The sequence below is a fragment of the Buteo buteo genome, chromosome 5 (genome assembly GCF_964188355.1).
Source record: "Buteo buteo chromosome 5, bButBut1.hap1.1, whole genome shotgun sequence".
Taxonomy (NCBI): domain Eukaryota; kingdom Metazoa; phylum Chordata; class Aves; order Accipitriformes; family Accipitridae; genus Buteo; species Buteo buteo.
The window spans coordinates 27,517,226-27,542,928 of NC_134175.1; the positions used below are offsets into that span (position 1 = coordinate 27,517,226).

At 37.8% G+C, this 25,703-nt stretch overlaps 1 protein-coding gene and 1 long non-coding RNA gene across 4 annotated transcripts in view; one reads left to right on the forward strand and one right to left on the reverse strand.

Moving 5' to 3' along the window:
• Positions 1-25,703, forward strand: part of ZNF385B (zinc finger protein 385B) — a 176,162-nt gene that overhangs the window by 25,883 nt on the left and 124,576 nt on the right. The window contains exon 2 of one of the 2 annotated variants that reach the window (XM_075028326.1): positions 5,853-6,155. In XM_075028326.1, coding sequence (XP_074884427.1) covers positions 5,855-6,155 — 301 coding nt within the window. In that variant the 5' untranslated portion in view covers positions 5,853-5,854. Of the gene's footprint in view, positions 1-5,113; positions 6,156-25,703 lie in introns of those variants that run through there. The other variant, XM_075028325.1, reaches the window with a different exon arrangement.
• LOC142031225 (uncharacterized) overlaps positions 11,260-25,703 on the reverse strand; it is a 51,894-nt gene continuing 37,450 nt past the window's right edge. For both annotated transcript variants that reach the window (XR_012650461.1, XR_012650460.1), the window contains 2 exons: positions 23,452-23,749; positions 11,260-13,454 (listed from right to left, as the gene is read on the reverse strand). This is a non-coding gene — a long non-coding RNA (uncharacterized LOC142031225). The remainder of the gene's footprint in view (positions 13,455-23,451; positions 23,750-25,703) is intronic.

Below are 25,703 nucleotides of genomic sequence, written 5' to 3' on the forward strand. Positions count from 1 at the left end.
AGAGAATCTTGTTCAAATGTTAAATACTCTAAAATGTGTTAGTGAAGAGGCTGTCAGCCATTTGTCATACTACACCATTCAAAACTTTTCATGCACAGGAATAGCACGCTGACTTCCTATTCCTCTTCACATTGATAAACCGGCATCAAAATACAGGCTAAAAAATTACTTAACCCAGTTTGGTCAGTGTGCCATGATTACCTGATTATTCTTTACCTGTCACAGGAATAAAAATGTATTTACTTTTCTGAACCATCCAGTTTTTACTGTAACTTTAAATTAAAACATTCTATGTGCATTGTGAGCAGAGATGAAAGAAATAAGGAAGAGTGATCAGATGTGTATGGATGGGTAATAAATAGTTTGACAGGTGGAAACATTGCAGAATATGATGTCTCCTTGAGGAATTTCAGAACAAGATGAAGATCAAACATGGCAGTTCTCTGTTTTGATTTGTACTGAAAGAAAGAGGAACACATCTTCTGAAAGAAAGCTGGTCCCTTAAACATATGGGGGATTTTTCAAGGTTGGCTTCAAAATAGTCTCTAGTGCTTTTTTAACACTGTAGGATACTGCGCATGAGGCTCTATGCATATGCTGTTCACCACAGTATCCCAATAGAACTTGTTGCCCAGATGGTGCAAACCATATGCCTCTTGATAGTTTATCTATGTTTGGGAAATACTATCTAAAAATATAAGAAAGGTCATAAGACTCCTCAAAAGCAGCTCTAGGGAGTTTCTTTTAAATAATGCTCTGGAGTTATTCAAGCTGGTTGTCTGAATGAACCTTTTTGGAAATGTAACAATATAGAAAGCCAGTTAATTTTTATATTGGTTCCTGTGTCTTCCATAACTCATTTAACTATTTCCAAAGGCTGAAGGAGAAAATTCTCTTTGCCCATATGTAAGTTGTTAAAATACGTTTTCTATTTTGCTTACCTGGCACAGATCCACAGAGGGACGGCAGTCTAATTACATTTTGAGCACAGTGTTTCTTTGAAGTATCAACTAATTAGAAATGGTCATTGCGAAAGTTTAGACCAGCACTCAGGAAAAGAATGCTTCATGTAACCATCACTAATTCATTAGGATAACCAAAGCTTATTTCCTTTGAGTAAAGATTTGCACATTCTCACCTACAGCAGTGTACTATATATAATACTTCTTTGTAGCTCCTCTGAAAGCACAACTCTGTTTAAAAGTAAATTAGCTAAATTGAAAGGCTAATTGCCTTGAGCTTCAAGTACAAAGGATGTCCATGCTTAGATTTCTTTGCCAGCTGCAAGAGGCTGAGAAGATGTGGTTTCAGAAATCCTAACAGGGTATCTCATGACACAGAAGAATTTTAATGTGGTGTCATAAATCACTAATTTATTCTTGCTCCAGTATTGCTTGCAGAATCTATTCGGATAGATCACTTCTGTGTACTGGGGAGGAAATGTGATGGGGTGGGGACAATTTATGTAGTCTGGTGACAGCTTACGTCAAATACCTGAAAAGCTCTTACACTTGCCTTGCTTCCTGTTGTGATTTTGATCAGAGTAAAAATGAGTATATCTGGTTTGAATCAGAACTTACTGTTGCAAGAGAAAGAAGCAGACTTTCAAGTACCTGTGAAAGATGAATGACATACAATCCCTTTACGGACTTAGATTTTTCTAGATAATTTCAGCTGGATGTTTTCTACCATACTTGGATGCTCTTCATTTCCTGCTTTTTTTCTTCGTTTCATGTTCTCACCTTTCCATTTTTAATTGCATCTGGTCCTCTAAGTCTTTGAGTAAATACAACTACAGTGATATAGCACTACCTTTGTAACTCCAGTATGATTGACAAAATCATGTCCCTTTTGTATGGGACATTTTAATTTGTGGATATTGTTATGTATCAGCTGCTGCTGAGATTTGGCTTCTACTGTGCTGTATCCAGGTTACACAAAAGTGGGAGCCTGCAGGATTGATCTATTGTATTTTCCCCGTATGATAATTTCCATCCTTTCTCCCTTTTAATTAACTCATTCTTTTTTTTTCAGTCTTAAACCTACTTCTAAATACCTCACAATCCCATCTATATTACTCTAAATGATTTTTTTTGATTTTGCAGAATGTAATGATCATGTAACTTCTCTTTATTCTCAGTTCACTGACTGTAGTCTCAAGTAGCTGCTTCTGTTACATGATAATGTTATTGAGCTATGTGTAAGCCTGAGGAACAAAATGGCCCCATTTCATATCTGACTCCTGGTGGGTAAGAATAAATACCATCCAGAATTCTTCAAAATCTGTCTGCAGTGAAAAGCTCTTTTTGAAGGAAGAAGACACTTGCCAGATGCTTGCTTGCATAAATTTGAGGGACTAGGAAATGTAGAGAACAGGAGGAATGCAGAAGTTTTTTGGTTTGTGTGGTGGTTTTTTTTTTTTTTTTTAAATTACAGTTTAATATGTATGTACAAGTTTCTTTCATAGAAGTGTAAAGCATTCAGATAGCTTTCTAAAGAAAGGTTACCTCTTACAAAATAAATTGCATTCATGGTGACATTCTTAACACTGACTCAATGCAGAATTGTACTTGTTCTGTATATTCTAGAGCTGGGACATTTCAGCAGAGATGTTTAAAGGTGTGTTTTTCCAACCCTAACTTTAAAGAAGAAAGGAAGGAGACAAAATTTTAAAGACAAATGGGACCTTTCATGTAATAAACTTTTTATTTTTTGAACAAATAGATACACCACAAGAAGTGATCAGTTATAGTAAAAGCTGTATTACTGTGTGAAAGATTTGCATACTGTAAAATCTCGGTGGATGTTTGCCACCAACATTTTCTTTTTAAACACTTTAGAAGGGACTGGACAAGGCTTTTCAAACACAGATGATTTGCTGTACCAAATGTTCAGGTATCTCAAATCCCAGGAAGACGAGGGCTGGGATTTCTGTTTAGGAACAGGCAGACTTCTGAGTGTTAGCATGGTTTGGTCTTTGGCTGCATGTACAGGTCCTCTCCAGCGTAGGGCCGGTCAGACACTTTGCTGCTGCAAGCCCTGCTAAAGCAAATGTTTAAGATGCCTAGTGCAGGTATTTTTCAGAAGTGCTTTGCATCTGCTGCTCCCATCAGTTGTTGTGAGGTCATTGCTGCTTATAATCAGGTCACCTTTTAATTTAGATGCAGAGCTTTAGGCAATCAGGGTTATTTTAAAATTTCAGCTTGTGGTTTTTAATTCTTAAATTAGTAGCAAGAGGACTCATTTGTCCTGTGTTAATGCAACTAAGATGGTACTTTGTAGTAAAACTGCGTTTAAAACTATTTTGTTTGTAAAAATAAAAGTGAACCTTGGACAGTAGTTTCTTTTTCTTCGTCTGAACATTAATTTTCTTTCTAGACTGGCAGCTGGGATGCCTTAGGGTGTAGGTGCAGTGTTTGAGTCCTTCCTGTGCTCAGTTGTTCTTTCCAGGTGTGTCCATATTAAAAATATTTTTGGTCACATCAGGAGTGCACTTTTGAGGCAAGTGCTCTGATTTTCCCCACTTAACCCCACTTTGGTTCATATTTTAGCAGTCTCAGACTTTACCAGTTGAGAGATTTTGTTCCTTTGGATGAAAGTAAACCAAAGGGTGCAGTCCAAATGTGTATCTTGTGCTGCCTTGATAATGGGCTAATGCAGTACCAGGCTGGTGCTTTCCAAAATAAACCTCCTTTGTAAGGTTCTCGTGCTGTTACAGGTACTCAGCAGAGCTGTCTGCTCTATCAGTCTGCTTTCTGGTCATGCAGCTTCCCAATGCAGATGTTTGCCTCTGTCACTTTTAAATGCATCCAAACTACCTGACTTTCATTAAGATCTTATAGATTATTGAAATAATTACTGAATTATATTTTGAATTATTATTTGGTTTCTGCAGACTTATGAGATTTCTGGCAAGCCAGGATTTTTAAACTGTTACCTATTTTATTATTAAATAATTATGTTTGTATGTTTATAGCATCTAAAAAAATGTAATATAAAAAATACTTTTGTTTCAAAACCTTTTACTTCAGGGAACAAAACTGACAACAGCACCGTTGAAAGAAAAATATACAGAAAACAAAGGGAGTAAGGGAAATTATTTATGGTTTAAAAAATACATTGAAAAGTAACAAATACTAAAGCTCTAAGCAGATTAAATTTTCAGATGAAAATGTCATCTAAGCTCAGCTGAGTCGAGGATCTTGGTTGCTTGCCTTGAAATATGATACTTATGCTTAAATGATTTAGTGTGACAGTGTCTAGCCTAGGTTTGCAGGATCAGTAGTATTTTGTTTTTAAAAGCAATAATGTACCTGTACCCTACAATTATTTTTAATAATTATTTTTTGGTTTAATATTTGATGTGATGTATATCTTAATGAATATATTGTTTATATTGTTTATTTGAAGACAGGACTGTCAGTTATATGAAACAAATATATGACTATGAACTCTATTCAGTATACTTGATCAGTGAATCATGCTTGAGGAGGAATCTGTACAAATGCTAAAATTTTAAGCATGGGCTAGAGTTAGGAATGTGATGAAATACTGCATCCCACCATATAAATGACTCTTTAACCTATTTCTGAAGTTTTTTCCATTTATGTACCTGTACCAAAGAACCAAACAGACTTTCTCCTGGTAATATACTTGTCTGGGTAACGAGAGGAGTATTCTAGTATTGCTTGTGAATACTACACATTTTTGGGGAGGTTTGCTATGACTGCTTTTGTGGTTTGTTTTGAGTGTGTGGAGTTGTGGTCTCTCTAATTCCTCCTGCCTAACAGGGTGGTATGTGCACACAAAGATATCTTTGCTTCTGAAAGCTGAACATAGGTGCAGTCTTCCCTGGAAAGAGATGCTCTTCTGCACAGCTCCCTGAGCCAGCCATCAGCTGATCCAGAGTATTTGGGGGGGGAGAATAAAGTGTAAACAGCAAGTTGTTTAGCCAATATAACAGAAATATTTTCTATTTGAGTTACCCTGGACCCTTCTTCCCCTTATAAAGAGCCCCTTCCCCCCCCTTCCTTCTCTGCTGGTTTAGCAGCATGCATTAAATAAAATACACACCTCCCCCCCCCCCCCCCCCCCCCATGTATAAAACTGTTCTTTGTGCAGCTTGTTCATTTATCATGATGAGGTTTTTATTCTCTAGGGACAAGTGCATATTTTAGGCTCTTGGATTGTTGTTCAGGGACTGTCATTTACTGTGTATGTGTGTAGATCCCACAAGACTAACTTATAGTTGGCATTTCTCTGTATAATAATTTTAATTGTGAAGGTATAGACGGACTACTATAGACAACATCTTAATGGTTGTACGAAGGCTGAAAATTTGGGGCTATATAGAAGTGGAAAGTATTCATTAGTCTCACTTGAACATTCTGCTGTCTTCCAGTGTTTCAGTAACATCTCTTGTCTGCATACTTCTTGTTGAATAATTGTACTTGAGGCAGTGGGTACTGCTATGGGCACTGAAAAGTGAAAAGCTCTGGAACCAGTGTTTAGTGAGGCCAAGGAAATGTATTTGAAAATAATCTTAACCTCTGCTAGAGATGCAATAATAAACCTGCTTTAAAATAGAGAGCTTGCAGAACAAAATAATGAGTTGTTTTGAGTAGTTGTTGTGCACACGCTGTGATACATTGCCAATTTACTATTTCTGAGCGCTGCGGTGTGTCACAAATGCATGTATCTCTCTATTAAGTGACGCCTCTGCAATTTGGAACCTTATTTGTTGGAACTGGTCTTTGTTTCACATTGTATAGCATTTTAAAAAAGAAAATGCTGATTTAGTAGTAAGTGGTATTAGTTGGCTTCTGGTACCAATTTTGTCTGTTGCTTTGTAGGTATGAAGCGTCCATTAAGTCCTGACCACGTCTTTGAAGATGGGATTATGAATCAACCAGCTGTTCTACGGGGCTTTGAAGAAAAAGGACTGAGGAATGACAGACAGGACTATCAATTAAGCAAAGAAAAAAAGAAGATACTGTTTTCCTTCTGCGAAGTGTGCAACATACAGCTGAACTCTGCAGCACAAGCTCAAGTTCATTACAATGGGAAGTCACACCTGAAAAGAGTGAAGCAGCTAAATAATGGAAAACTCCCTACAAGTGCAGCTCCTGGCACTTTGTTTGCAAGTACAAGCACAGGTACATGATTAGTATGAGATGTTGGATTTTGGTCAAGAAATCTCAGGAAGCTTTTAAGCTCTACGCTACCCACCCAACATAACCATTAAACTTAATATAGATTAATACTAGTAGTTAATAATATTTTGCCATGTAGAGAATTACTGGTGTATTTATTTTCCTGTGAAGCCAACTTGTATTGAGGCAATATTGCATTAAAGAATGATTAATGGCTGTGTTGGGCCTTGTGTAGTTGTGATATGGTCTATTTAAAATTAGCTGTTGTGGCTTCAAATAGTCATGCATTTTGTCATCTGCTTTTGCTCCCAAAACAAACTTCTGGAAGGATGCTATGTGTACAGGAGAAACTTTTAAAAGAAATGTAGTGGTGGGAAGGGGAGGAAGAGAGCTGGAATTTACAGGGCTGGCCCTTTCATTGTTTCTGCTTTCAGTGGTCTGGGTTTTAATTACTCTCAAGTGAGAAGTAATTTGAAATAATACTTTTTACTTACTGAGCAAAGCAAAGGTCCCAAATGCTTTGGCAAAATGCATTTAACATGCATAATGTAAAGGTGCAAAGCACATAATGTGTACTTCTCTATGCATATTAGAAAGTGAACACATGGAACAAATGATTTTCTCTTGTATGGTTGTAAGGGTAAGGATGTTGTGACTCTCCTTCCCTTTTTTTAAGGGGTCCTGGTATGCCATATGGTCTCTTGCTTTGAAGTTCATAGTTTTAGGATTTTGCTGCAGGATTATCATTTTTCTGTGATGTTCTAACAGCATTGAAGAAAATTTGTTAGAAAAATTTAAGGATGCTTTTCTTACTGATAGTTGAAATAGATACTTTCTTTTTTCCCTTCCATTTATTTTGTTAAAGAAAATTCAGGGGCTTTTGACATTTTGTAGAATCCAAAAGTGCCAAAGTTGATCTTGGAAAGTATTCTTTACATCTCAAACAAGTATAGCAAGTCATCCTTTCTAGTTCTGAGAAATAAAATGCTGCAAGTATTGAGGAATTATTGTCTAGAAGAAGCAAAAGTTGCTGCTTATTAACACTTGGTATTGATGAAGTAACAGATGTCAAATCTTCATGAAAAAAGTTTTACTAATTTTATTAGAGATTTTTTTTTTTATTAGCCACATGAGGGGATTTGCTTTGGGCATTTTTTGTTCTGCATCAAAACAAACTGCCTTAAAGGGTTTAGCTTCTTTTTTTTTTTTTTTTTTTTTTTGTTTGATTCTTGTTAACTGAATTTGACTTTTTTTGAATTCTTTGGTATTGTTTTGTTTGGTTTAGAACCAAGTAGCGTAAGGGTATCATTTGGGTAAGGCCTGTGGTCCAAAAGATTAAATTCCTTTTGAATAACACCTAAATGACATAATTATGTGCATTCTTTAAATAGTTTAATATCTATGAGACATTCTAATTTAATTTAAATTCCTCTGTGTGCGGATAGAAAACATTTTAAATGTTTGCATTGTATATTTTCTGTGGCTTTTTGTTAGCTGGACCCCTGCACCTGATGTCTTTGCTGTTGTTCCTGGGGATTGCAGCAGATGCTCAAAGGCACCATTGCTCAAAGAATGCTCTGATGCTGGGAATATTTTATGTTTGCTGGAACACATGCTTTGGGGTTATAGTATAGCTTAGGAGTTAAAATTCATGTTTCTTTGTGCTTTGTTCACTGATCTCTATATTAGACTATATCCTAGTTATTTACTAGTTATGCTGGTCTATCCAGTGTATGTTGAAATAGGCTTTCCGTTTTTGTAGCTGAAGGATGTTGGTTTCATAGCAGTTAAAAGAAAGAAATGCCTTGCATATGCAGTCTATTATTATTATTGCATAGACAATTTAATATACTGCTTAAGAGCTAGTATGAGAACAAGATGTACTGAAATGTAGTTCTCAGAGACCACTTTCCAGAAATTATTAGAAATTCATTTTCTTATAAATTGACATAATCCAGGCTGTTTTAATCCATGTCCTCTGGAGTATTACTACCCCTTGTAATGGGAGTCTGCCTTTCCCATTTCTTTGGCTAACATTGTAAACAGAATTTATTGTGCAGATGGTAACAGAACAATTATATTCATCTCACCTCACCAGTGAACAGACTTTATTCTACGTGCAAAGGAGGCAAATAGCCCCTCATACTTCATTTTTGTAACTACATATCCTTCTAATGAACCAGGTAGTGAACAGTTCAGCACACCTCAGGAAGCTTTCTGCAAAGGTTCCTGCTAATCTCTGGTTGGAGTTTTCCTCTGTCTTCATAAGATGAATGTGAAATTAGTAATATTCCTGTTGGAAAATAAGGTGATTGTAAAATATACATGACTGTAAATATTCGTTGACAGTACAGACAGGATTACAGACCTGCCAGAACTCTCTTGATCCTGTGTCACAAAACTGGTATGTGCACCATCACTGCCTCCAGCCTCCTTGGCTCCTGGTGGACTTTCTTCCAAATGGTGATGAACACAAAGGAGTGATGAGACATATTTTGATATTCATCCTCTTCTGAGGTCCTCTCTGTGACAGGTGGCCTCAGGCTGTTACAAAGTGTCCTTTTAATTGTTGACTTCCACTGTGTTTTACAACTATAATCTCAATTTGTTGCTCGTAACTTTCAGTAATACATAATGGTCCTTGTTGTACTGCTATTGAAGAGTTTACTACGATTTGGTAACTGTGGAATTCCAGGCTGTGGCAATAATACTCCACAATGTGTAGATGAGGGGGGTTTGTACATTTAAAGTCTGAATCTCTTTTTAGAGATAACTTTAAGTTACTTCTTTATACTTAAGTGTATGATTGTCATAGAATTTCAGAAGGTATTTAGCAACATATTTTTCTAAAAAGCCTACTCTGTTTCTATAGACTTTTGGTTATTTTGCCTCCCCCACCCCATTACTGAAATCTAGAAGCTATTTTGCTATTGTACCTGTGCCTGCAATTTCAGTTACTTCACAGCAAGTAAAATTGCATGTAAATTAAAGTTTCACAGCTGCTTTTCTTTATATTGACCAACTCAAGGAATTAATTGACTAAATTAGAAGGCCTTGGTGATTTGATCCACTCATTGAACTCCTTGTTTTCTTTAGATTGGTGTTAAATATTATGCATGTGAAGGAAACGGTATTCTACTGGAAAAGTATATTGCACACAATGCTAGAGCCTCCGCTGTTGCTTATGTTAGCGATTGTTCATTACCAGTGGAACCCATCCTGTCTTACTGCAGCTCAGGCTGAAGCTTGTCAGTGACGCCGTTCCCAGGGGCCATCCCTACCCTTGTGCCAGGCATATCTGATGTACGGTCAGGCTCCTGCCAGAAGGAAATACATGAAGTCTCGGGAAGACAAGAAAGTGTGTATTCTGCAGCTTGAATTGGAAATGATTTCAGTTGTTTCCTACAAGCAGGAAAGGAAAGGCTAGTTTCTTGGAGCCTTGGGGAAACGTGATTTGGAGCGGGCCTGTTGCAGGCTTTTCAGCAGCACGTCTTGCTGGAGCCTGGAGCGGTGGGAGCGGTGGGTCAGGTCACAGCCGCTCGGGGTGCCCCGTGTCCCACCTGGCACCCCGAAAACGAGGGTACCTCCAGTACCTGCTCTTCGAAGGGGGAGACACCAGTCCTGAGAGTATGGTGCGGGCTTGGCTAGTTAGAGGTTGCTTGCCTCCTGACGTGCGAACAGACAGCCCGTGAGTGAAGCGTTGAGGAGATGAAGGCGGGCGGGGAGGGCGGCGCGGCTGCGGGATGGCGAGGCCGCCGCGAGATGGCGCCGGAGGCCGCCGCGAGATGGCGGCGCAGCCCGCGCCGTTGGGCAAGCGGGGCCCTGGGGCGAAGGGGCCGCGGCGCTGCCTCGGCCGGGCCGCTTCTGCCGCCGCTCTGCTCGGAAGCCGTTGTCGTTAAGCAAGCTATCTGCAGGGGTAACAGCGAGTTGCTTGTTAGTATCCGCTGTGGGCAGCACTGTGGATGACTTCGTTATGTTCCTCCCAGTTCTCCTTTGGAGAGGATACCGGTTTTGCTCCACGAATTCTCATTACTTGTTCCCGGGGGGTGTGGGGGGGTGTGTGTATCTCGTGGTGAGTCTTCTCATTCTCTCTCCTTTGCCCCCGTGCTAACATGGGAACGGTTGGTGTAGTTTTAAGAGTGAGTGTACTAGAAATACCTATCGAAGTCCAAATTGTACAGATCCCTGGAAATGGGTAGGGTGGTTTCATTTTTGTTACAGAAGGTACCCAAATTCTAGAAGTAGGCAAAGCATAACCACTTTTTTCCTGGGTCCTAGGCTGTTTTAAAGAGCAGATGTGCTTTAGGGTCCGGATGGCACTCATTCATGGCATGTTTGAAGATTTTTCTGTAGTTCTGGCTAGAAGTGAGGTTGGGATGTTAGTCCTCTGGCAGTGTATTCTGGCGGCAGCTCTGCCTCTTTGTCCTGCAAGGTCAGGGATTCCAAGAACAGTTTTGGAAATGCTGTGGGACCCTATGCCGTGACTCTTTGTAGAGAACAGTCCTACAAGTTAATGTGTTACTCGGCAATACTGAGGAAATAATCACAGGATGATTTCCCGAGATACTGTCAACACACAGTTGGGTGATCTGGCTCACAGCAATGACAGCCAGGGATTTGTTAAGCTAGCAAAATAAATACATAAATGACTAGACTTCTGTTGTGTTTGTGACTTAAATTGGGTCACAAAAAGGGCCTGGTAATGCTGATGCATGGGAGAGGGTAAAACAGCAATCTTGGATATAGGAGGAGAACAAGGGAGTATGGAAAAGGCAGGGTTTTTTTTTTTTCACTTGTGGCAACAGAGATTAGAACTGCTTTGCCTTCTTGTGCAATGCCCTATTAAGTTGCCCTAGGCATCATTTCAAGTTAATGGAGGCAGGGAGGCTTACAATTAAAGTGCTCAGAATTATCCTTCAAAGGATCCATGGACTATATAGCTAACTTGCATATTGGTTTTCCCAACTCAATGTCTGGAGTTAGGAAGTGTGAACAGTGTCTTCAGCCATGTCAAATGAAAAGGACCTTCTTAAACAACTAATTCAGATTAGTAATTAATTTTCTAAGCATTTGACTTCTTTTTCTCAAAAAGTAAAACTGACTATTGGTAGACGTTGAGAAATTATTCTGAAAATATTCCAGATAGCCTTAAATCCACAAGGCTTTTTTTGGTTTTGTTTGTTTGGGTTTTTTTTAATGAAACTGTAAAGAAATTACTTTGCCAGGTGACTCAGTCAGTGCAGGATTAAATGATGGTCGGTTACAACAGAATGAAACTGCAGTGCATTACTTTGATTTCAGTGGAGTTTTTCTTTGGTTTTTAATTGTCAGAGAATCTGATCCTAAGTGGAGGTCTTTTTATGTAGGTTTGAATCCTTAGCTGGGCCAGGACTAGCTTTCTGACAGGTAGCTTAGTTGCCATCTAAGACTGCTTTGTGCCAACTTAATGGAGAACAGAATTTTTGCTTACTTTAAGCCTCTTGATTTAGGTCCTCAAATTCTTTATCAATGTTTGTCTTTCATTTTTCTAAAAAAAGAACAAGGATAATCTGATTTTTTATTACAGAAGATCTTTATGAATTATTCTGCCAAGTACTCAGAGGAATGCTAAGCAGCAACGAAAAGTATCTTGAAAAAAGTTCGTGAGCTGAGTCCTACTAAATGTGTGCATGCATAGCCATAGAATTGTTGTGTAAGTCTATAGGGAAGAGGAGGAGGAGGATAGTAGAAATCACTGTGAGCTTACTCTTTCTTGTGTTATGCCAAAACCTCTTTCAGACTTGTAGGAGGTCAGTGCTTCTTCTGCCTTCCATGTCTGCTGCCTATAGCCCAACCTTTTGGAAAGCAGTTTGAAGGAGGCTGCTGCTATGGGAGCACAAAGTGGAGCAACGCCATGGGGTTTCCTCCTTCTGCCCCCTGTGTGAAAGGGAGGTTGTTCCTCACTTTGCTATCCTACTCTGGGTAAAATCTGTTTTTCTGTTTGGAAAAGATTAGAGTCTTTTGCTAAAAAGCAAAACTACTACCTTTCTCCAATATAATAATTAAAAAAAGTTAACGTTCCTGTAATGTAATTTAGATTAGTGAGTGAGAAACTGCTAGTATTTCACTTCTCGCTACTGGGTATCTTGACTTCTTTTCTTATTCAGTTGTCTTTTGAACAAAATTGCATTTGGTAGATGATTCCACATTGTTTCTATCACTTGAGTATTTTCCACAACTTAATAAATATGTAATGTTACATAAGTTAACATTTTTCTTAAAATGTGAAATGTATTTATGATAAGTGATTGCTATTTTTCTTTCACAGCAGTCATGATTATCTGCTCTGAAATTAAGGGGATTTATTATATTGTTTTCGTGCACTTGATAATCCTTACAAAATTTTGATGATGAGAGTCACTATCAAGGGACAGAGCTGACGTTAAAGATGGTTCCTTGTTTGCTAATAACGACAAACTGTATCCGTAATACTTTGTTCTGCATTTGAGTAGCTGCACTGTGAAAGTACTGGTAAAATTCATAAAAATAATAAGTAGATACGTGCACTCACTGGTAGTCCTGAAGAAAACAAAAAGGAAAATTATCGTTTCATTGAGGTTGGTTGTTTTTAAGCAATTGGTAAGTTGTATTAGAGCAAAACATTCAAAAATTCCCTAATAGCAAAAAGAAAACCCAACCTTTTTTGAAGTTGGTAAAGGTTAATCAGACGTATTATTCATCTGTAGCCTCCATTTCATTCTCTTGGAGGTGGGGAGCACATGAATGACATTTGTAAGCAAACAAATGGAGTGTTACAAGTATGGGAAAAATTAGTTTGGGGTGGGGTGGTGGTGGTGGTGCTTTGGGTGGAGTGGGGGAAGGTTTCAAAATAAAATTGGCTACCACAGTTGGCACTCTTTGCCACTAGTTTGCATAAATATATTCTTGTATCAAAATTCTCTGCAAGATTCCTTCTTGGAGAGTTTAACCTCTCTTCAGGGGCAGTTATGCTGTGGTAAAGAACCAGCATTTAAGACCTCAGAGAATCAGGTGTTCTAGAGTTGAAGACCAAAACCACAGCTGCTCAGCAGCCATGATTTCAAGCTGAGAAGGGCTGCAGGAGTGGTGATGACACAGCTTCTGCTCTGGTTGGGTGCGGGGGTCTCCCTTGTCATTTAAACAGCCTGGGCAACGGCCTGGAAAGCTACTGAAATCAGTTGAGTTCACGCGAGAATTTCATGTTGCTGCAAGGATTTCTTCACTGTCTCTTTGAAGGGTGTGATCCACAGTTTACAGGTGTAGACAGCTGAGATGAAAAGGGATCTATAAATGCAGAGTCATAATTTTTATTCAGTGTGCATTTCCAACAGTGATTTCTGTATTAAAATAACTGAAAAAATAAAATAAAGTCAGATTTGTTTATTATTTTTACCTTGCAAAAGTAAATCAGATACTCTCTCTGTATGTAAGTATCCTCATCTGGGATCAGATCCTGCCAAAATTTCTCTCATAGTTGTCTCATGACACAGTAGTGTATTTGGATAACTGTACAGGTATTATAATAAAAAATCCTGTGTCTTTCTATTTCTTTGCAAACTTAACCTAGTCGTGATTACATCTGATTCTTATTATACTGTATATCTCTGTGGGTGTGAGTATGCACAGCGACACATGCCCTCTTACCTTTTTTGGGAAAGAAAATGTATGAAGTACCTGAAAAGACAAAAAGATTTACATAGTGGGAAGTCTGTGTGGGAGTAGGAAGAGCATGAATTTAATAAGCCATGGAGATTTTTCATAGTAGGTAATTAAAAATTATTGTTGTTTTTGAAAGACGAAGGCATTGGTCATGTAATGTCATGCTTTTAGTTGTTGGTTCGGGTTTTTTTGTACAAATGCTTAATCTGCTGGACTGTACAGATATTTGCTGGGTCAGTAGTATAAAATTTTTCATCCAAATATTTATACTTCTCTTTGATAGATATCCTATTTGTTTATGTATAATAGACTTTGTTATGTTATTAAAAAGTACTTATTTGTTCATTTGCATAATTGTAAATTAATCTTATTTAGAAAAGCTGTGAGGAATCATTAATTTTTATTGCTGGATTTTTTTTTCCAATAACAAACCTCATCACAATACAGGCTACTGATTCTCCTCTGTCTCGTGTTCATTGTAGAAAAGGCAGAGCTATTTTTAACATTTACACAGTCTAGATAGATGATTCTTCGTTCCGTGGGGTTTGGAGCTGAATCTGTAGAGCCTCTTGTAATCATATCCTTTTTTTTTTAATGGTTTGTTTGAATTTGATCACTGTAGCTGATTCCATGCATTGATAATGAAGGCTTGGGTTGCCTGTTTCTCGGCATAAATTCACCTCAGACTTCTACTTTGACAGTGCTCTGTGTTTCGGTACGCATGAAGATACAGAACTGAAATTGCTTTGCTTTCTTTACAAATGACTCAGAGTGTGCTTGTCCTTCCCTAAAATGTTGCCAGTGTGTGAAGGATTTTCAATGAGCAATGTAATAAGCCGGCATCTGGGAAGGTTTGAGGCTGCACTGGTATAACAGTGTACTGTCACACAGATGATCAGGGCTGGAGCCAAGTCTCTGTAGCACCGTAGATCATATTGGTCACATACTGGAAGTTTTGTTTATGTAACTTGGTTGGTGTTTAAGCTGCTTAAATAGTATTGCCATAATGTGGAGTGGACTTCCCAGTAGAGGTGAGCATGATTTTTATTATTAAACTTCACTGGATTGTTTTCTGATATGTTATGAAGAGTAGATGCTTATATGTTTGGCATTATTTCTGTGTGCATGTCATTTGTATTTTAGTTATTCCAGTGGAAAGGATAAGAAAAATGGAAAGGCATATAATGCATATTTTTCTTCTTTTCTTATTTCATTATTAAAAGTAACTCTAAATATGTGGCAAGCTCCTTTTCCTTGCTTGCTGTTTGCAGAGGGCATCTTTTCAGTAGGTGATTTCCTATGCATTTTAAATGTTTTTGGAACATGTCAGTGATGCTGTATTATTGTTGTAAAAAGAAGCTAATTAGCAGTGTGAGTAAATACCTCTTACCAGAGCTTGCTTTCTGGCTTGTTAAATCTCAAATTACGGTTATAATGATACGTAAAACACAAGAGCTGTCGGATTCTCCAGATAAACTAAGAAAGTAAAGAATGAAATAAATTGTATAGTGGGTTTGACATCTTGCATATGTCTGTCATTGTTAATATTAAAAGTTATGACCTGTCATGCCCAGGGTAGCTTCCAGTAATTCATTTGCACTGACAACTTGCTTTGAGAAGGGTATAAAATTACTGTTGCTTCTCCCTAACGAGTTAAATTTGAGATTTAGTGCTGTAAGTTTTATTTAAGGGAACAGATAGTGTGCTAAAGGTAGCCCGTGAAGTTCTAGTAGTAAATCTTTAAGCTCAAAAGAAGCATTATTGTAAACTGAATAGACTTTGTACCTATGTGTTAAAAAAAAAAGAAACAACAAAAAGTTTTTTACTGAGAATTTCACCTAGAGCAAAACACAGAAAATTAGTTCAACTGAGTTACTTATTAAGCATTGCTGTTCTGCTAATATGTTTAGTTTGTGGTCAGACCTGCTCTGATTATATTTGCGTTTGCTGATAGTAATTTTTTTAATAAAAGAAGGAAAGATGCTGAAAAATATTTATTAAAATGTTTTTCTTGCTTGCTATAGAAATATCTGTGCTCACTAGTAAAGACTGCTGTGGTTTGGGTTTTTTTTATGAGGAACTAGGACAGCTCATGCATTTTCCTGCTAAATATATTTATGAGGCAGCTGTTTTATAGCTTTCAGCTCTAAAGTTATAGATAAGTGTGTATTTGTTTGACAGAAGATTCGAGAATTTCCATTTACTGCCAGTACATGTAAAGCTTGGCTAAGCAGACTGCATCAGGAGCACACACCATTTGTATTAGCCAATCTGTCTTTGCAAGTCCCAGGGCCACTATCTTGCTAGAAGCCACTGTGTGCTTTTGAAAGCATGAAATTAGTTTTATACTGAGCACATGGTTTCTCATTTAGCAGTTCTTTTTATGGTAATGGTCAATTTATGGTTCAGTGCCAGAATTTTGGTGTTCTGTCAAAGCTGATAGCTTCTGCTAAGGTGTTCTTTGGAGATAAAAACAAACAAACCCCAAACCAACATCCTCCCCCCCCCCCCCCAAAACCCAAACCCGACAAAAATGCAGTTTGTGGTGGGGATCCTAGGGAGACCCTACTAGAGGAAAATTCTCCCCAATGACCTAAACTACTCACGTTTCTGATAACATTTTGGTGTTGTTTTGTTGTAGTCTTTAGATAACATTTATAAGCATACGTTTGTCATTCATGAGATAAAATTATTAAATTCATTGTCACTTTCTTATACTTCATACTGAGTTTTATAATCACTTTGCAATAAGGTTTTTTTCATGACATGGAGAATTACTGTCCCTCAATGCTGATTTGCTCTGTGTGCTTATTTAATGATCAAGGACAAAATATACATGAAAAATGTATATGAAGCACCCTAAACATTCAGGAGAGATGCTTTTTAGAAAGCAACTTTAGAACACCTTACAAATGTTACTCTTTCTTTGGAAATCTGTAGGAGTCAAAATAAGTTGTTAGTAAATACGTTTGTAAAACTTCCTTTAATACATATAATTCATAAATTGATGAGCCAACTTTTTACCCGTGTTTCATTCTTGGAAGAGGGCATTCTAACTGTGCCAGATTGCTGTTTCCTCACTAGCAGCTATCCTTAGTGAAAGATTAAGGTCATTAACACTGTGCACTGTTAGGCTTCGCCTGGGTTACTTTGTCCAGTTTACATTAATCTCTCTTGTGTAGTAGGTAATTTTAAATTGCTTTGCTTTTAATATAGGTCTCCACAATTCTGACTTGATCTTGCACCAGGCATTTTTTTATGATACAGTATTTGCTGCTTTGCTCAGTTTTGTCTGCAAGGGGCAAAATTTGACATTGCATTTTGTGTGGAAGATGTGGTAGGTTCTAGAACTGGTAATGTTTCTTCTCTTAAGTGCTGAGGAGACATCCTGATCAGCTACTGATATGACTTCCTGGGAAAGAAGAAGCTGGAGGCCATAGCTTCCAGAAGCTTATTTAAGAAGTAAACTTGAGGTGGTGTACCATCATGGAGGAGGAAGAGAAGTAGAAGCTATGGAGACTACTGCTCTTTGTCAAAGACACTTGGAACGTGCAGCAAAGTATCACTTCAACACAGCTCCTTTCTCAAAGCCATGTTGTTTGGATCATCCTGTAGTCACGAAATAGATGCAGGCTGACAGCCTGTTTTTTATACAGCTTTAAAAAAAAAAAAAAATTGCTGTCATTTTAGGACCTTTGAATACATTTGCTTGCTATTCTTCAGTGTGTGTTTAAAGGCTACCAGGCAGAAAATATTGTTATGAACATTTGGAAAACAATGTGTGACATGTCGCTACTGTGACATATAAAACTTGTTTTATTTCTTTAAGTGCTTGAGCTCTAATGCCTTTCCTTGTCCTTTTATTCTTTTTGGGATTCTTTTTATCCATGCTTTTTATTGCTATGAATACAAGCTTGTCACATTTCAAGCTGGCTAGTTCTTTGTTCCGAGACGTTGTTGTTTGTAAGGTGCTTTCAGCTTCAAAGTTCTTGCATCCTCTTCCAAGTGTCTTTATTGCTGCATATTTCCCCTCCTGCTGTTTCACATTGGTAGGTAAACTGAGAAGCAAGATCTGGTGTGCTCATTACACTGGGCAAAACTACTTCGCTTCCTGGTAGGAGCTCTACTGTTTCAAAAGCCATTTCTATATCAGATTGGCAATTACCACATGGCACCGTAATTTTAATTTCTCCTCCTTTAGAAGACATCAGTGTTAATGTATGGTGATCTTTTGCAGTTTGAGAGCATTTGGAGGATAGCAGCTTCACTACTGCAAGGTTACGTACAAGGAGATTGTGAAGGAGAAGAGGATACCGTGAGCTGAAAGGAAAAAATGATTGGGGAAGTGGTATGGGGTTGTGAGCAATTCCATGTTGATCACTTGACTTTGGGACCTAAGTCTAGCCAAGTTCTTTGTGGAAATCTTGAATTTGCCTTTTGTAGTGAAGGTCACCAATGATTCCTGTCAGAGGAGCCAAGTAAACCGAGAACTGTAGTTCACTGTGGCAGTCCTGCTGAAGCTGGAGTTTATATGTTTTTCCCTGTCTATAGGCTACAGAGCCAAAGATGTTCTGGAGGTCTCACCCAGAATGTTTAGCCAAGAAATTGTGTGTGTTTTCATATGCTTTCTGTTCTGTTGAATTCTGAGCACTTCTCATAATATGTCTTTGAAGGGAAAATGAACTAACTTCCCTCTTTCATGTATGCTCTTTTTGTTCCTGCAAGGATTTTTTTGGGGGTGGGGGGCAGGAAATGAGGATAGCAGGGTACTTTTTGATCTGTATGGGTGTAAGAAGAGTGCTTTTGTATTGACACCAGCAGTGAGGGCAGATGAAAGGCTAAATTCCTTAGCCTTGGGTAGGTCTAAGACCTACCCTGAAAAAATTTTTGTCTGTGATTGAGCAGTGCAGATCTCAGGAGGAGATGAGGAATTTTTTAATACTTCCTTTACTTTTTAATACTCTGTGAATAGAGAAATACAGCTGCTTTAAGGACTGAGATTTTCAAATTCATATAGTGTGTTATAGGAGCTACCTGAGGGAAAGGATATGCAGTGGGCAAAACTTTTCCTGGTAGGCAACTTGTGAAATTGCCAGACATTTGACTGGACAAGAAGCTGTGGTATGATGCGTTTAGTGATACCATTGGTTAGTGTGTGTGGTTGCTCTGGATAGTGTCTGAGGTCTGTGTTCAGGTCACCTGTGTTCAGGGGATTAAGGGTTGTTTCCAGGTCTAGGGACTTCTGAGGTTATTGTGGTGTGTTCTTTTTTGGATTTTTTTGTTTGTTTGTTTTGTTAGCTGTTCATTTGGGTAATGTTTACACTTTTACTGAGCTAAAAGAAGAGATTGAGAGCGCAGGTCTCTAGTGTGCTGGTTTCCCTTTTGCTCTCTTCAAGTGTTCTGTAATGACCCAATTAGAAGTCAGAACATATCACCTGGAAGTTTGTGACTTCCACCCAGGGGCTTCCATTTTCTTTCTTTAGGATACTTCATTGTAGGGGGAGCAGAGAGAAGAAGGGGAGGGAAGAAATCCATGAAGGAAGTTCTTAAAATTGTCCACCTTTCTGCTCAAACTGGATTCAGAATTTTCACATGTGCAATATCCTCTTGCTCAGCCTAGGGTGTTTGCAATGATGACATCCTGAAATGTTTTGTTTCATAATAGGTAGAATGAAACCGCAGTTCTGGGACTGAGCATTTAAACATGATCAGAAAAGGAGATGCCTTTTTTTTTTAAATCAGAAGAACACATTTAAATTGAACATGGAGAAAATAAAGAGGTGAGGAAGATTTCTAGGCTTTACAGTGGCACATCTGGATAAAGAGTCACAGAAATCACTTCATCAAGAAAAAGCAGACTAGTTGGAAAGAACTGAAGGTTATTGTTAGGAATTGCAATTAGTGTATTGTGGCCATCTTTGTTAGTGGTACCATTGAAGCCTGATATGTCTCCAGTAAGGTTCTGAATAGTAAAAATCCATCCTCTATTAAGTAATGATTGTAGCAACCTCTTTTTAAGGAAATGTAAATAGCACTTGGTACCTGTGTACCCCAGTTACTTCTGAAAAGTAGATTTAAGCTTTTCAGTCACTTTGGCTGGTGAGCAGGGCACAGACTTTCAGAAAAGCCAAAGCTGGAACAGGTTTATCTGAGGGAAGAGGTTTATTTGCTGAGAATTAAGTCATCATGAACATATCCTCAGTTTTTTTTGTAAACATGTTTATAAAGAATGCTTATATGAAAGTGGTGTAGTACCAGATTTTTTGTTAATAACTATTGACAGAAACAAGGAAAAATCTGCCAGAAACAAGTAAAAAAATTGTTGTCCCTTCTTAATTTTGTTTGTCATTTGCAAACACTTGCTCATTTTGATAATTTATCCTCTCTATCTCCTTTGAGGGAATTTTTTTTTTTCTTTCTTCTTTCCTCCTTCCTCAAAACAAACAAGTCAAATGACTTTGTTTTACAGATTACTTCAGATTACCTTTTCTGGAAAAATAAATATTTGAGTTGATATTGTTCTCTTGTATACTAGACTTCTACTCTGGAAGTTATTGTTACTGCATGGTATCTATGCTGTTGGTATCCTTCTGTAGGTAATGTTTCTCAACTGGACAATCAATGAAGCTTAAAATCCAAATCAATAAAGTAATAATTTACCAGCAGCTAATAAATTAAGTCTGTAATCTAGTTCTGCTTTGTAAGGAAATACTCACCCATGAATTATCTAGGTGACAAAGCTATTTACTTAAATATTTTATAAATTCCCAAATTTTAAAAGATTTTTGTTGCAAATGGTCAGGTTATGGTACTTAGTGTTTCCTATAGTTCACTAACAATTATTGAGTTAAGAGGCAGAAACAGCCTGTTGCTTGATAAGCATATCAGGATACCTACTAGAAAAGAAGCGGTAAAAATGAGAAAAGTATAACTTGTGGTACGATTAGCTTGAAATATGTATCCAAACTATTAAGTAATTATGAAAAACAAATCTTTGAATTGACATAATTTCATATGTGATTTGCTAAGTACAGCTATATAATGGTAATTTTTAATTTATAAACAGATACTGGATTTGTAAATGTTTGTCAAATAGTTTCACCAGCTTTTACCCAAAACTGTCATGTTGTTCACAACATGATGTTTATTCATTGATCAAGCCCAAGTTTACTGGAGTCTTCTGAGAAATGCGACAAAACAGAATGAGCCATTGCAGGAACGGATAAAAGCTGCTGGGAATTTCCATGCTCTGAAGGTGCTTTGCAACCTAAACATGTGGCTTCTCCTCTTGCTCTCTTTCATGCATGTGCTCACTTGTTGGAAAGATGTTAATGGGCTTGGTGGTGAAGAGGGAGAGATTTGGGTTAGAGCTTAAGTACGATGTACCAATTAACTCAAGAAGTAAATTAAAATTAGAGGAAGGGATTTGTGAGAGCAGAAGGCATTGCTGCATCCTGATGCATGAAATGAAACAGTGACATGGTTGGAGTCAGGGTGTTCCAGACTTTTCAAGGGCCAGCTACCCTCACACATGCAGTTTATCTGAGACTTCAGTGATCATTAATCATGCGCCTAAGGTTAAACATTTGTGTAAGTGTTAACAGGTTGTTGGGTATGGTTCATGAATAGGAGTTTGAACTGGAGCAGAAGAAAATACAAATTCTGGCCATTGAAAATTATGTCTTAAGGTTGCATTAAGTCAAGATGAAAAATAACACGATGGTTTTGGGTATAGGCCTAAAGAAATACTGCTTGAGGAGATGCACACTGGATTTTGATTTTTTTTGTTTTGTTTTGTTTTGTTCTGTTTTTCACTTTCTGGCTGCTCGTTTGATCAGTTCCCTTATTTTTCTGCCTGCAGAAAGTGAAGCTAATGTGAGGCGTGCAGCAGTGCGGTACTCTGCCCCAGAAGGTGGGGGATGCTGAAGCACCCCAGGGTTTTGCCCCCATCAACTGTGCTTGTAACCTGGCAGTGAAGCTGATCACAGCCGAAGACTCACATGCCTAGACTGTGAATTCTGTGGTGTACTTCGAGAGTTTTGTGGGTTTTTTTTAATTTAAAATTTTTTTTTTCAATCTAGGAAACCTTGTGGAGAAAATCTGTTTTGAGCAAGTGCACAATTCATCAGAAGAATAATTCTGAGGAAACGCACACTTTAATTTTTGAAGTATTTTGTGTTGCTTTATATTGTTATAGCAAGAGACTAGTATTTGAATAAGTATGGTGTACTTCACCTTTTTGTCTGTGTTCAGAAACACAATTTAATATACCAAACTGTTTTTTATCATCAGAAGTCCATTTTATGCATAATAGGCATGTTATTAAATAAAACAAAAATCAAAAGGTTAAAAGTAGCTTTATAAATAGTATTTTTGTCAGATGATTTAATTTTATTATCACTGTTTCAAGTAAAATTTCCAGCCACATTTACTGAAGCCTCTTTTGAAGACAAGCTGTGTTGAGTTCTTTAATTGTTAATGTAGATTTCTTTGGGTGGTGGTCTTTTATATGCAAAAAATATATTTGAAGGGCTGTTAACTTACTGAATAGCAAGCATCACTGAAATTTAAAGACCTATTTGAAATGGAAGTTATAGATTTCAGTCACATTTTATGTCAAGACTCCAATGGCAGAAGGAAAGAACATTTTTTAGCAGATAGTGGTCCTGTCTGTTGCATGTTATTGCACTGGACATCTACCCTGGCAAAACCAGGCCATGTTTACAAATATAATATGCTTATTTTTTGCTTAAGTTATTGGGAGGTGATGGAATGACAGACACATACTTTCTGTCTTAGACTAAATGCAGTTATTCTTCCATCTTTTTACAGTTTTGCTTCAGAAATACTTGTTACGATTATCCAGACTTGAACTCAGTGGATCAATTGGGCAAATAAAGCTAGCTATACTTTTAAAGTATTTCTACTTTGTACTGCTTTCCGCATTTGGAAACCTGGGGTTGCTTTGATAGATAGCGAGCACGCTACCCTGGCTGCTTCAAGTCTTCCCTTTGCAAGGTTGATGCAATGCATCAGTTACTTTTAACTGCTTTAAATAACTAGGATAAGAATCCTAATCACAGAAGTTGTCATGCATTAATTGAATAACTATGGAGTGGAGAGCAGGAATGTGTTCTTTCTGCTGGCTACCGATTAGCAGGCTGTTTGACTGCTTGGAATCTCATCCATTCTGTATGAGGGGTTATCATTCTCAGAACCGACAGCTGCGCACTACGCAGAAGGGAGCTGATCCAGCCCCTCTGAAAGAGGATGTGCCTCATTTGTTCAACAGCAATCCCTCTGTGGCAAAAGTGTACTGCTGGAAAAACATCAGGAGTTTAGAAAGACTGGGTGAGGTGCTCATGTACACGATAGGGAGCATGCATGGAATCTGGGTGAAAAAATGGCAATTTTTATTCTGTCTTGGGTGGTCAAAACCATGTAGCTAGAAATGATATATCCTGAAATATGGGAAAATAGTAGCTTTTAGTAAGTAGTTGAATGGTGATCTGCAAGAAACTGATGTGCTACTGTAAATACACTCCTATCCTGAAATTGAAATCCTTTTACTCCATATATCATTTTCTAGGCCATCTATTGCATAAACATGTTTATTGCTTACCTTAATACAGTTCTAGGGTCGGTAGAAATAGTATTGCAAAATCAAGTTTCAGGTGTCACGTAGTTGTTAGAGCAACAACCAGTAGCAGTGCAGACGCGCAGTAGAAGATTGTTTGAGGAGCCAAAATCTTGTAGAAATGGTCTCTGGTCTCTCTCTTTTTTTTCTCTTTTTTCTTTTTTTCCTTCTCTTTTTCTTTGATCATATTGCTGAATGTTAGTGGAACATGACTGTACTATTGTGGTGTGGAGCAATCAGCTGCCAGAGTGAAGTCAAGTCTGAAGGGACATCTACCAATTAACTGAAAATAATGAGAAAAATCTTCTTGTTACACTAATCAAAGCAAACTTGTTACCAAGAAATTTGGAAGTCAACAAATTTGTAAGCCATGTATGTCTAGCCTGACTCTTCTGGTATAAACAAAATCAGAATCAGTGCATCCACTGGGACTCATAGACTCTGAGGACCAAAGGAATCACCGAGCCTTATCTTCTGTACAATGCCAGACAAAATAATCTCAAGTATTAAGTCCTTCAGTAGAAGAAATTGCTTTCCCTAACATGCCAGTGCTTGCTGGTAAGTCCAATAAATCTGCAATTGAACTAGAACATATTTAGAGACACATCCAGGTTCAATTTAAGGACTTCAGGATGTGATGAATTTACTTGTTACACTGTTGAATTGTTCGAATAACCCTTTACCTTTGCAGTTAAGAACTGCTTCTTACTGCCAATTTGAATTTCCTAACTATGAGCCAGGAGGTGCCTTGTCTTCCCTACTATTAAAGAACCCCTATTATTAGATGCATTCTCTTTTTAAAATGGCAAGGAAGCTTGATTTAAAGTCCAGCACTGTTTGTATTAAGTGTGCAATTACAAACACAGATTGTGTAACATCTGAAAAGAGTATGTATTACTTTTTTCTTCTAATACCATGGTTCACATCAGTGGCCTCAGTGACTCTCCAGTGAATTGGAATGACAACTTTGCCTCCACAATAGTGGACTGTTGGGTCCTGGTTTTTAAAGTCTGCACAACATACTCTAACAAATACTCTTTTCAGCCACAACTGAGTTGTTAAAGCTCTCTTAGCATTAACTTAGGAGCATGATGCTAATACTTATCAAGATTTTTTCTGGACTTTTGCTGTCTTTTCCTTTCCCCTAGTTAATTTTCATCTGGCAGGATCAAGCTTTTCTCAGCGAGCACTTGTGAAAGGACAGTTGTTTTCGTCGTCAAATCCCTTGCTTATGGTATGCACTGCTTGTTTTGCTCCTCTGTAGAGGTTGACCTGTTTCTAAAACTATGTTAAATACTGAAAGGCAGCTATGCAGCAGCTCTGTGTCCACTTCTTGATACCATCCAGCATGTGCAGTGACCTTTGTCACCCAAAGTTATTTTACCAGTTGTTTAATTCTTTTTGCAAATACATGAAGCTTAATATCAGTGTAGGGATTTGGGTGGTGGAGTCTTAGTCTGATTTCCTTTACATGATGTGTGCTTATCATTTCACCTAATTTTCTTGGTATTAATTTCAAAGACTTTTATTTATCTAAAGCGTATCTTCAGTGAAGACACAGAAAACAGGGAATACAGAATCTTCTGCCTATTTCTTAACCAGCTTGTAAAGACATTGCATATATGATTTACCTGACAGATGTTTTCTTACAGTTTTACCTGAAGTTTTGGAACTAAGAATATCTGTAATCTAACCATGTAAATAATTTCGTTGAGTCTTTATCTTTTTTGGTATACTAGTGCTAGCACCTGACAGGCATGCCCGCTAGCCATTGTCTTTTTTCCACTTAATTGGGACTGTTTAGAAACAATATCATACAGTATTATATTCAAACCATTATCCTTGGGATGTCTTAACTCCTTTGGAGCAGGTCCCCAGCACCCACATCCATTTATCCATAAAGACTTCTTTCTCTAGTTTGTGGTAAGAGTGGAAGCACAGTGTAAGCGTACTAATTTATTTGGATGACTAATTCCTTCCTGGTTTACTTATGGTAAAATGCTTACAGTTCAGTTGCACTAAATTGTCTTGACAAGATGTCACTGTTAACAGGCTTGCTCTTAAGCCTGTGACGATAATACATAATACTAATCTTTCTAATACCTTGCAAGCTGGTGTTCAGGATTTTTGACTCCAAAGAGTGTGCTGCCAGAATACGGCTTTTTTTTTTTCCTGATACCAAACTTTCTCCCACAGAAGTGGGAGTGAAAAAGCTCTATGAATTTAAGTATTGCTTG